General features: G+C 38.5%; 1 protein-coding gene across 2 annotated transcripts in view; it reads right to left on the bottom strand.

Annotated features, from left to right (window-relative positions):
- fam184ab (family with sequence similarity 184 member Ab) overlaps positions 1-13,189 on the bottom strand; it is a 300,581-nt gene that overhangs the window by 27,664 nt on the left and 259,728 nt on the right. For both annotated transcript variants that reach the window (XM_041804790.1, XM_041804791.1), the window contains exon 18: positions 7,753-7,899. In XM_041804790.1, the coding sequence (XP_041660724.1) occupies positions 7,753-7,899 (147 nt within the window). The remainder of the gene's footprint in view (positions 1-7,752; positions 7,900-13,189) is intronic.

Raw genomic sequence — 13,189 nt, 5'->3', positions numbered from 1 at the left:
AAAAATGCAGATTGAAGTTACCTGATATTGCACTTTTGGTACAATTTATCTGAAATGTACTTTTGAATGCTGCAGAAGGGCTCCAAAACTGCTAAATTTAGCAGAACACCGGCCTTCTTAACTGTTAGGAAAGGAAACTTTGGCTCTGATCACATAGAAGGCAAATTAAAGCTGCTCGTTGGTTCACCAGCACCCAATCTAAAATCTACAGGTACAACTTTCGGTATTAAATTTGATTCAGAACTCAACTTCACTCCAAACATCAATAATCTCATTAAATCCTTGAACTACCACCTATAAGAAGCAGTAATAAAATTAAAAAGACCGTGTCTTTCTCAGACTTGGAAATACTTACTGACCGCCGTCCTTTTTCATGGTTAGACTATTGCTTCCAGCTCTGATTTTAACTCGAGGTCTCACATCATCCCGATCCTTTCTTCCCTTTATAGGATGACCATAAAATCCAGGATGATGAGGGAACACTGGTTAGGAATCAGTGGGAATGGAAAGAAAGTCCTAGATGGATCTGCATGCTGCGGTCACATACACTGAGGATGTTCCCTTACCCAAAGGCTGAGCAGTTTCCCTGGTGTTAAGGTCAAGAGTCTTGCACTGAGCTAAGGAACTAGCTCTGCCTCTTAACAGCTTTTTCCCCTTGTTATGTCAAAAGCATGCTTATAATGGAAGCAATGTTGAGCAAATAAACCTTCAGTTCTCAGTCCAGCTCTCATGCATGGAACAAGTTACAACAGCTGTTAAAGATTACTGAACTTTTACCTTTTGGGCATTTTAGATTTAAACCTCAAACCTTCCATTTGTTATTATTTATGTAACTGCATTATTTTTTTTACTATTTTAATCTTTTTACTCATTTAACTATTTTAGTCAATTTTTGCTTTTATTTTATTCATGGCATTTCATCCTGTCTTAATTATTCAGACCTTTTCCTCTTGCTCAGTATCTGTTTGGGTTATTTTAATTCCTTCTTAGCTATCTTTCTCTGTTATAATAACTTTGTATTCCTGAATCTCTTCAGTAATTGAATCAATATCCTTGTGAATGAGGATTTCCCCTTCAATGATATTTTCTAGAATAAGTAAAAGTTGACTGACTGTTTGATTGATTGAGAGCAAGGTTTGTTTCTCTCATTTTGTTGTCATTTAGTCCACATTTAAAAAGCCAAACTGGTACCAAATGAAGAGCTGTTTGGAAGACAAAGACCGACTGTTATAACTGAGCTGAGCCAAGTGTTCTGGAATAAGGATGCGCAATATTATCTGCGTCAGAAATTACTCTAGATTATTATATTAAATATCCTAATAAAGAACTAAACAGGGAAAAGGAATGATAGCTCTCAACTGTAAGAAAACTGTTGCACCTGCAAGTGTAACTTGGATCAAAAATATTGTGCATTTTATTTTGATGGAGAGAATAATGTATCCTGAAAAATAACCTCCAGGTTGATGGAGAAATATAGAAACTATTTGTTGTTTGACACAGTCATAAACAGAACAAATCTTTGACATTTTGATAGCGCACCTCCACAACACTTCACTTCCTGCCTTGCATCTGTAACTCTTTTCTGTAAAAAACATCATTAGAAAACTACCTACTCTGAAAGTTTCCATTGGCATTGATATGAGCCAAATGAACAGCAAAGGTTTGGTCCACATTCAGAGGTAAATAACAGCTTGAATCCAGCCATGTCTGAACCATTACAAAGCCAGGACCCCACTCCAATTAAATTATGGCCTACATAATAGCGGCCCTAATGCTGTTTTGATTTGGCCCTATGTTTTGCCTTGTCACGTCTGCCAGTTGCACTCTACACTTGGCCCAAAAGTCAACACAACTATCTGGACAAGGGTTTTAGCTCTCCTAGAGAGAATTTCCTCCAATTCTGAGGGTATCTCAAAGTGAATTAACCTGACACGCCATCTCAGAAAGCTTCAAAAGGAAAAGTTTGAGAAAAGGCAGAGGCTTTGAAAAAAGCTCGGAGTGTGATTGGGTGAATGTTCTGTCACATCTCTACGGGCCATAAGAGCAACAAAACACACGACGTAGCTGCTATCAAGCTGTGCATGCGCAGCTATGGTGAAATACCGCAAAACATGGTGACTATAGACATATAGGTACTGGACTTCTGTCATTTTTGAAAAGAAAACAACTCACTGCTGTTCTTTGTTCTTCTTTTAATGAAGAAATGTTGTCAAGTCCTGATAAAACCGCGCTAATCTCTTCCTCCATAACTGCAGCAGCTCTTGCTGCTGCTTGTTTACGTTACGACTGCTGCGCCTGAAAATACTGCCCCTCGTTGCTAATTGGTCCTGTCACTTTCTAACCAGGCCCAAACGGTTCAGATGGGAGCTTTGCAAGATGGATTCGCCAGTGAGAAACAAGGAAACGGGCGTATCCATCTGCTTTGCAAGGTTAAAAGTGAATATTGTTATGATTTGATCCTCATAACGTTTGCCATGCTTCACCTCAGCCAAAGGTGCCTGATACATGCCACATGTGGCCCAAAAGTGCTTTTAGGGTATACTGGGTGTCTAAGAATATTAGATAAAATAGAATTCCCCATTTAGCCTTAACATTTCAGATAGATTATTTTGCACTCAATAGGCATAATACTGTTGGTGGTTCTCACTAAACTATCTTTTCACTAAGAATTAGACAAGTACGTCAATATAAATGATTTTTTCCTAACTCTATCCCATCTGAAAATATATCTCAATATATCTAAAAAGACTCTCTAAACCGCCCAGCCCTAATCTAAATGCTAATGATTTTTATATTGTGCAATTTTTCATTTAAAATTCCTGTATTTTTTAGTCTGTTCATTTCATTTTCCTCATCAGGAACCACTGACGTTGGCACTACAGGAAGATTGGAATAGAGAATAATAATAGCTGCCTGGGAACACTCCATAATAACATAATTACCTACTATTCATATATTATGCACTATGGCTTCACATCAGCCGCTCCAATCATGGAGGCAGAACAATGGAACAATGGCTGAGAGCTGCATCTAGCTACCGTAACACAGAGGTCATGTAGCTGGAGCTACAAGTGTGCATTTTAAATATAATGTATGCATGGGGGAATGCTCAGTATACTTCTGATTAATTCAAGACTGAAGGTTGCAACAAATATGATTGTGAATTGAAACATAGGTAAAAAAAAAAAAATGAATATAAAGAACTTTGCCTGGCAAAGTGAGAGGTCCTGCAAGCCAGGCATTCTCATCCAACATCAGTGCCTGACATCATAAATGCTCTGCAGAGTGAATGGACACAAATTCCCACTCGACACACTGCAAAATCTTGTAGAAAGCCTTCCAAGAAGAGTGTAAGCTGCTATAGCTGCTAAAGGGGGCCAAATCCATATTAGAGTGCAAGTATTTGAATATAATGTCATTACAGTCCCTGTTAGTGTAATGGGCACGCGTCACTTTTGTACATATAGCGTGCATCCCATGCAAAGGGTATGTGAAACAGTTATCTTAACTGTATTTACACTCTACACTAAATAAACATAAATCTCTGTTGGGACAAACTGTGATCCTCTGAGTTTTTATCATTCAGCCAGTAATGAGAATCACAACAGAAATATTCCGATTCTGCTCACAATGAACAAAAACAAACTTTCTGTCAGACTTCTTCAAAGTTCCTGTGATGCAGCCATGTTGACTCACATCAGTGGGGACACACTGTGACTCACATCATCCTCACATCTACAAACACTTGCTGTCAAAGACGACGGAAATCCAGGATATGAAACCTGAGATTTCCTCACTCATAAACTGATAGCAATCTTTCATTAACTTGGAATCATTCTGGAAAACAACGGAGTGTCTGACAAGGCTGGATGGCTTTTTTCTCATAAATCAAAGACTTCATATCATAGAAATGTGTGGGAGTGTGCTTAAAGGCACATTACACCACATCCATATGGAATCAGAGACGGCCGTCAGAGCTAGAGTTTGTGTTCCTCTGTCTTATCTTTGATTTCACGGAGTTATTCTTATCTTTCTGTGTTTTTCTTTGTACAGAAAAAATGGAAAATACTTCCGGAAGAATGCAGCTCAGGTACAGATTGAAGGTGCGGCGGTAAATCTCTTTTGGCATTTTCTTTCATGGTTCCGTTATGCACCATTGTGCAAAGTGCAGCTGTTTATAACGTATGACATGAGCAATATGATTAGCTGAGAAGAAAAATCATTCATCATAGCAGCACACTGCTATTTATATTCCACTTCAGCTGACGCATGGAAATGGGTGTGCATGCTCCTCTAAGACTAACACCTGTAAATATATTGGCCCAAATAGTCCACATGAGGCAGGGATTTCTGAGGTCTCTGCACGGAGGAGAGCACACAGTTTAAGAGAGGACAGATAAGGCGGGAGTTTTTTCTTTGTTCAGAACACAAAGGCCACGTTTTGAGGAGACTGACAAGGCAGACAAGAGGTGACAACCAGGAATGAATGGTGTGATTTCAGGATGATTCTTTAAAAGTCATGGTGGAATGTTTTTATGACGCACCAAAACCTCACACTGTAGGATCCGATGGTCAGGCATGACCCCAGTGCTCACACTGTCACCGTGGCGATCAATCAGGACAGTCTGTGACAAAAGTAGTTAGATTTTATTGAAGTCACAGCCATATGCATTTTATTTGTCTCTTTGTCATGGCTCAAACTCCAACAAAAACCCTCGCTATTGCACAAACACAACCAGCAGATAAATCATAACAAATATTCCCTGCCAGCTGGAATTTCATGGGCGTGTCCTGCTTGTTCATACTTCTCATTGGAACAAACATCGAGGGAACAATCGTGGTTGCTGTTACCAGACGCTGCCTGACATTTTGCAGGCAAAAAACAACCAGGAATTTGTCTGACTCCCATGTCGAAAGACAATGAACTACCATCAGGCTGAAATTCAGCCTTTCTTCAAAAAGCAGTCATAAAGCTTATATGTTTAGCCAGAGTGAGCTCTAATAAGCAAGTCATCCACCTCTCCAGGGATATTTTCCTGGGTATTCCGAGGCGGTTCCAAGCCAAATAAGAATATAATCTCTACAGCAAGTCCTAAGTCAACCCTAGGGTCTCCTCCCAGTTGGACAGGCCTGGAAGAGAGGGAGCAATCCAACATTTCCCGGCAGAGAACCATGGGCATGGCTTCACACCCAGCCTCAAACCGCCCCAATGTCTGCTGGAGGCCCCTGGCTGAAAACAGAACAGAACCACATCATTTGCAAAAAAAGCAGATTAAGTTCTGAGGTCATCCAACTGAACACCCCCTCCCCCTGACTGTGCCTTGCGATCCTGTCCATAAAAATCCCATGCAGAGATAAGTGGCAGCCCTGGTGGTGGCTAACATCAACTAGGAATGCGTCCATTATAAGCATTTCCTCTGTTCTTTATCTTATTTAGCTCCATGAATTACAGTTATGTTTCAATGCAGTAGGATGAGGATGATCTTAACATAACAGAATTAATGAAAATCTGCAGCAACCATGAAGATCTACCACTGTAATGAGCAGTTGTTTCACTATGACATTTTCTAAGCTACAGTTTTAAATAAACATTAACAGGCACATTACAGTTCCTTTTGCCCATGTGCTGTCCTAGGTGGGATTTCCCCCTGGGAAAATAGGACATCCTTTATCTCCAGCCCTAACAGAGAGAAAAGTCCACAACCACTTCTTGACTTTTATTATAAGTGTCTATAACAACTTCCTTCCTCATTGGTGGATCATAAAGTTGATCTTGTTTTAAATGTTTGTCTGTCTCTTTGTACAGAGCAGGATCATTTTAAGAAGATGAGGATAAAAAAGTGTTCAGAAGTGCCTGATTCACTAAAGCAGGGGTGTCAAACTCAAGGCCTGGGAGCCAAATCCGGCCCATGGTGCAGTTATACCCAGCCCGTCAGATCATATGATATTTTTATTATAACTGGCCCACCAGTATGAGGTCTGCAGATTTCCTCCAGTATAAAAACATAAACTTAACCTTGATGATTTATAATATCCTTGTTGCGTCATAAAAATTAGAAAAAGTAAACAGTAAAAATAATTGGATAAAAAGTCAGCAACGTGGGGAAAAAATGTGTGTTTTCTCTATATTTTCAATTTTGCATCTCAGAATTATGACTAAAAGTTATGGTTTTGACTTTTTATTTACATCTCATAACTTTTTTTCTCTCGTATTTTTACCTTTTAGATTCATAATTTTAAATTTTAAATCCTATATTGACCTTTAAAATCATAATTTTAACTTTTATCTCACATTTTGACCTTTTTCAACTCATAATTTCGACTTTTCTTTCTTTTTTTACCTTAAAAACTCATGATTTTTAATTCCATTTCATATTTTGACATTTGAAACTCATGATTTCGATGTTTACCTCATATGTTGACTGTTAAAAATTATGATTTTGAAATTGATCTTAGTTTTTGACTTGTCAGTTTAAGTATTCTATCATGTATTTTGCCTTTGAAAAACACTGTTTTGACTTTAAATGTCATGTTTTTACCCTATAAATTTTTAAGTTTGACTTTTTATCTCAGATTTTATGTTCACCTTTTAATCACAAAATCATTTATCATCAGTGCCAAGTTTTTTACCCCCATAATTCATTTCTGGTGAAAATAAGATTGATATTTTATGGTTAAATATGAACCCTGTTAGGCCCTCAGGTCAGACCCGATCAGAATCAAGCCCCTGCTGTGACTGAGTTTGACATCCCACCCCAAGCTGTACTGCAGAGCAGACAGCATCTATGTGCAGTGTTTGAGTTTCAGTGTATCTCATGCGCCATAATGCATTCAATTGTGGAAAAAAGACCTCTTTCTTTGCAAACTGGACTTGTTGTACAAAGCTTTTTCCCTCTTGAAGTTTCGTTCTTCAAAGCTTGTTTTTCAATATCTGGCTGTCTACTTGTGTAGAGCAGGATTATTTAAGACCTGGACAGACAGTTAAGTTTAAGTAGAGAAATGAATATAGGGCCTGATTTACAAAATGATTGCTTGGCTTTTGCACCCGTTAAAAGTCAGAGTGGAAGACCCACACATGTGGGGGTCAGTCTGGAGCCGTGGAGTGTTTTTCTTTTACAGAATGACTCGCCCCTGCAGGCAGCTTCCAGAGTGGAAGCTTTGTTTTAAAGAGTTAAACTCATATCACATTTTTCATGAACGGCTTTGTAATAAAGCTCCTAAAGTGTCCCCTAGCCTCCCGGCCCTTATCTAAATGTGGGTTAAATTGAACTTCTCCAGGATGAGAGTGCAGCCTTGTGTCACAGTTAAGATTGCTTCTCTCCACATGGAAATAAAAGCAAACTGCACTGAGCATGACCATTTTAGGGGAGTGTTTGCACCTTAAAGTTATTAATATGCTTTATGAATCAGACCTTGAGACAGTGCAGATAGCATGAGCAAATGAAGCACAAGGATGGAGGTTACAATCCATCCTAAGTGAGTTCCCTCCTGAGAGTGTTCAGACAGATATGAATACTTTGTCTGCTCTTCTCCCCAGAGAGAACTTGCCAGTAGTTTTCAGAGTCCACTTGGCACCTGAAAACACAAAATCACTTATCTAGGACAGATAGGTTGACCTTTGCACGAGGCAATCACGAGTTAAGAATTAGATTAGAAGGGATCTTCCTGGATGCCATACTCAGACCTCTGTTGGTTTCAGAGCTGTTTGAAGACCACACACACAGACACAGAGTGTTTACAGTGTTTACTTACAGAATCTGAAGGGCGGAGATCTTGTCTTTGAGCACTTCTTGGGCTTTGTTGAAGTCTGACAGCATGTTCTGCGTCTCTCTGCTGTGAGCGGCGCTCAGCTCGCCAAGCTCCCTCTCGTGCCTCTTCAACAGTTCTTGTTCATGAGCTCTGAGGAGACAGAGAAAAGTGGACCGTTTAGTTTTTGAGAGAAGATTGACACGTCGAACAGTCTTTCACCAACATAGGCAGATTTAACATCAGGCAAAGGCAGGCAAAAGATGGAGGCCTCATGTCTAAAATTACTATTAATGATTAAGGCGTGTATGCAAATATCCGCGCAAGGGAGAAAAAGAGAATCAAAAATTGATATCAATTATCCTCAAAAGGCCCCAAGTGCAAAGTCCAAGCTCTACCAAAACCTGCCAAGTCTTCATGTCAGCGATTCTACACATAAACCTGGCACACATGATTGGAAGTCAAATATTTTTATCATTCTAGAAAATATGACACCGTTATGAATAATTCAACTAAGTTTTTTTTTTCAAAAACTCTACCTGCATATTTTTGGGACTAAAGAATTAAAAAATAATAATTCTTCAACAAAAAGTCTTCAAAATATTCATATTTTCACAAACAAAGTCCTTGTGCTTTTGTGAATTTGACTCATTATTTAAAGTGCAGACTCTGAAGGACAAATCATAGCCTCTTTGTGTCTCTTTCTCAGTCAGTCAGTCCAACTTTCTTCTGCAGTTTAGAAGTCTGTTCACATTTGCTGTTCAGAAAAGCATGACGTGACGACAGAACAGCCCACCATTGGTTGTCACAGTCCAGTCGCCATGCATTCTGGCATACAAACAGACAATATGACGGCATGCTAACGGGCTAGCTGCAAGATTTGAAAAATGGATTATAAATGGATAAAAAGATGTCCAATATCAGAGTTACTGGTGTGGATTTAATCTTTAAAGACCCTGGAAAGTCAGGCAAGTTCCACGCTTGCTAGAAAACGTTCTGTAAGAGCTGCAGAGGCATGGATAGCGTCATTAGAATGGCACAATGGAGGGCTTTCAAAGGAAAAACAAGTACTTGCCTAAGATTTATGGTTAAAAAGTTATTAAATTGATTCATTAAAATTACTGTAGTGTTATCTCTGTGCTTGTTAACCCAAAAAATTGCATATTTTTTGTTTACTTGTATTTCCTTAAAGGTTCAGTGTGTAAAACTGAATATCAACATCTAGAAATGGGTTCTAGATTGCATTTCTCTGCTGGAAACTGTGGCAACCAGTTGAATTTAATGTGTATCTGTAATGTGAATACAATACAATACAATACAATAACTTTATTTATCCTTTTTTCCTCTATGTTACCATGGAAACATGTAAAAATCCAAGATGGTGGCATCCATGGAGGGGACCCTCCCTATGTATGAATTAAAGGTTTATTCTGAGTTGTTTTTTTCAAAATAGCTATTTTTGAATTTAGATGACTAAACACTTATTTAGATAGACCATCTTAGAAATGTTTTGCTTTATTTTACCAAGTTTGTTCAGCTAAATGCTACTAGGGTAAATATTACACACTGCACCTTTAAGTGGCGGACTTGCCTATATTATATAACATGGCGGCAACACAGAGAAAACAGTAAAGAGGACGTTCAGTTCAAGCGACTTCCAGTATTAGAAGACGAGATATGGCAGTGATTCTCTGACTTCCGGTGTGAAGTGGAGGTCCTCGGCTTCATCCAGGTACTCCAGATTTTTCATGCAACTATCCAAACTGCTGTCACAGTCAGCAAGAAAAAGTAGATGATGACCGGCCACCATAGTTCTGGCCTACACCACAAGGTGGCAGCACCTGTACATCTGCTGCAGGATCCAACTATTCAAAGGTGGTAATCCTATAAGTGGGAAGCATGGGTTCAAGGCTGATTTGTGGCTGCTTTCTTTTCTCGATTTCCTTTTCTACCCACTGTTGTGTCTAAAAAAGGCTCAAAGACACTCAAATAAAGAAACAAATTAAAAAGTTCAAATTCCATATTTTAGAGAATGCACTTGTTACTTTACGCATCAGACGTAACCTGCTGTCACACATTATATTAGGCACAATGAAATGTATGTTTTTGGAAAATGCATGTTGAAAATGTAAGTGAAATATTCTTTTGCATTCAGGAGTGATGCACGTTTAATTCATCCATCTTCTCCATGAGTAGCATTTCCCTTTCATCAGAGCCTGCAGACTCTCCTTCACTGTTGGTCTCCCTCAGGAAAGACTGAACATAATGGATTATTCCGCAGAGGAAACAGTGGCGAGATTAGAAAAGGAAGACAGATGCTCAGGCTGAATTCATAGAACACAATTACCTGAAAACATTCTATGGATGCAATTATGGTAGAAATAAGACGAGAGATTGAGGCGACATTACAGCAGAACACATACGAGAGATGGAAACAGGACATGCTTGAATTATTGCTGTGCATGTTATGTAAAAGACTTTAATTAATTCTTCTTATCGAGTATGTTCTCTGCAAATGTAGAAGGTTTTACTAGTGGAAGACGTGAGCTAAAAAGTCGGAAAATGGAATAAAAGATGATAATTAAACGAGGAGGAGACGAGGGCTGATGAAAGGGATGTGAGGGCGAGATGGAGGAGAAACATGGATGTCTGTCTGCCTCTCACTCTGACTGGGCCAAGTCTCCCCGAGGGGCGCACATCTTATCTCTCTCTCTGCTTCCCTTTTTATTTATTTATCAGTCTATTTTTAGCCCTGTGACCAGGATTCAGACGGGGGGGTTACGTAAGAGAAGGAGAAATGTGCTGCGCTCGGGCCTGCTAGCAAAGAGAGGGAGAAAGAGGTAGAGGATGTACATACAAAAAGGCCAGCAGAGCATGAATAAGGCATCATGGGAGCAGACGTCAAACATATACACATGCAGGATGACATGGAAACACATAAACATATGAATCCATGGTTACAGGTTGAGTCTAATGAGAAGCTGGACCGCATTAGCCTTATAGCACTGTAAAAAATTCATAACATGCCGCAGGGGGGCAGTGCCATTATAGACTACTTTTACCTAAAATAACCTTCACGTCTCCTAATCAATGAGCTCTTGACATCGGAGAAGCGAGACAAAGACAGTGAGAGAATGCGGGAGAGACTGATTTGCCTCGTTTGGTCTTTCTCCCTCTTTCATCTCGGTGTGTTTTCATCAGGACTGGAGCAGCAGGCATAGGATTGCAGAAACTATCGTCATCCAAATATAAAAGGAGAGCTCAGCAACATGCGCTGATAACGGGGGTCACAGTGATTATAAAGGGTTTTAGTGTGGGTGTTTTCAGTTTGATTTTGAAAAAGTGGTCATAAATGTGAAGCCAGCATTAATAATGTCGTAGGATTTGCTTCTCAGGGCTTGAACAAATGAGAGCAGTCCTTGTTAGTGATTGAAGTTCTGCTTGTGAACTTTCCCTGACATCTATCAGGGGAGCGTTTTCATCTCACATGCTCATTCTAGTTTAGCCAACATGAACGCACAGAGCATATGGAGGTCCAACAAGTCCACTTTGTGATACCAAATAACCATAAAACAAAGAAAATAGGACAAACATCTAAAACCTGATAGGAAACTTACTGAACCCCAACCTGATTAAGCCCCTCATTAAGCAAACCAGCGTTACTGATTAACAGCCAGGATCTTTGATATTTCATCAGACGACCCAAAGAAATGTTCTTCTAGCCTCCTCTGTGTGTGACAGTATAATGAACAACAGACACTGTCTAAGGCAATGCTTCTCAGTGTAGGGGTTGGGATCCTCATTGGCAGGGGTGTCAAACTTAAGGCCCGGGGGCCAAATCGGGCACGTGGTGCAGTTATACCCGGCCCACCAGATCACATGATATTTTTATTATAACTGGCCCACCAGTATGAGGTCTGCAGATTTCCTCTGGTATAAAAACATAAACTTAACCTTGATGATTTATAATATCCTTGTTAAGTCATAAAAATGAGTAAACAGTAGAAATAATTGGATAAAAAGTAAGGAACATGGGAAAGAAATTCATGTTTTCTCTATAATTTTTGACTTTTTCTCTCATATTTTTTACCTTTAAGAATCATAATTTTAATTTTAAATCCTATTTTGACCTTTTAAAGTCATGATTTTGAATTTTTACTCATGTTTTGAACTTTTTCAACTCTTAACTTTAACTTTTAGCTCATCTTTTACCTTAAAAACTCATGATTTTTAATCTTATGTCAGTTTTTGACATGATTTCAATGTTTACCTCATATTTTGACTGTTAAAAATCATAATTTTGAAATTTATCTAAGTTTTGGCTTTTAAAATTCATAGTCTCATATTTTACCTTTTAAAAACATTATTTTGACTTTAAATTACTTTTTACCTTTTAAACTTATAAGTTTGACTTTTTATCTCAGATTTTGAGTTTTAACTTATCATGTTCACCTTTTTTTTTTGCAAAATCATTTATCTTCAGACCCCCCATGCCCCCCAACAGGATAAGTGGTATAGAAAATGATGGATGGATGGTATATCTCATTGATATAAATCCACTATTTTAATTTGAAAATTAAGATGATTGATAGTTACAACTACATAACTGAATGTGAAGTTTAAATCTACGAGGAAACTTGTAGATTATAGTCAATTAATTATGGAGAAGTGGTGGGATTAAATAAGAGTCCACCTGTTTGGATCTGTAAACCAATTCATGCTTTTAAAAATTTATGTATTGCAATGTTTTCACTATTTGTTGTGAAACTATTGTTAGTACTATTTGGATGAACATTTTGCGCTCTTGCATACATATTTGAAATGAAACATTTAATTTCATACTATCAGTCAAAATCAATATAAGCACCATCATCTGAAGTCTTGAACATGTTCCTCTTATATCACCAAAAGGAGAGAATATCAGAACATCCTAAATGTCCTCTGTGCAACACAGCTCGATGCCTTTGTCATTTTTTTACACCCCTCTACTGCAGCACAGGGTCATCTGACCTTCCAGCACTTTCATAATCATTAGGGAGTGTTAAAGAACGTCTCAAATGTTCTGTACAAGTTCAGGACGTTCCTCACCTTTTCCAGACTTTCAGAGAATGTCAGACAAGGTCTTCTGTGTCACTAGCCGTCCTGTAAATACACTTGCCAGTATGTGATTTGTGTTGCTGGAGGAAGGTCTAAGCACACAGATACATTTTGTTCATTCTATTTTTAATATACTTTTATGAAGAGTATATTGTGTTTTTTTTCTCAGTATTTTAAATTATTTAACCTCTTTTCTGGGGGAAGCAAAACTGATTTCCTCATTTTGATGTGTTATTTCTCAAAATATCAAGAAAACAACCAAAATTTACACCGTACTATGGGGAATAGAATAAAATGCAGTGCAGTTATACATCTCAATTTATGGACACACTTGTCCTGTCTCTTT

Source organism: Cheilinus undulatus, linkage group 14, assembly GCF_018320785.1.
Source record: "Cheilinus undulatus linkage group 14, ASM1832078v1, whole genome shotgun sequence".
NCBI classification, from domain to species: Eukaryota; Metazoa; Chordata; class Actinopteri; order Labriformes; family Labridae; genus Cheilinus; species Cheilinus undulatus.
This window is presented reverse-complemented; position numbering and strand designations above follow the sequence as displayed.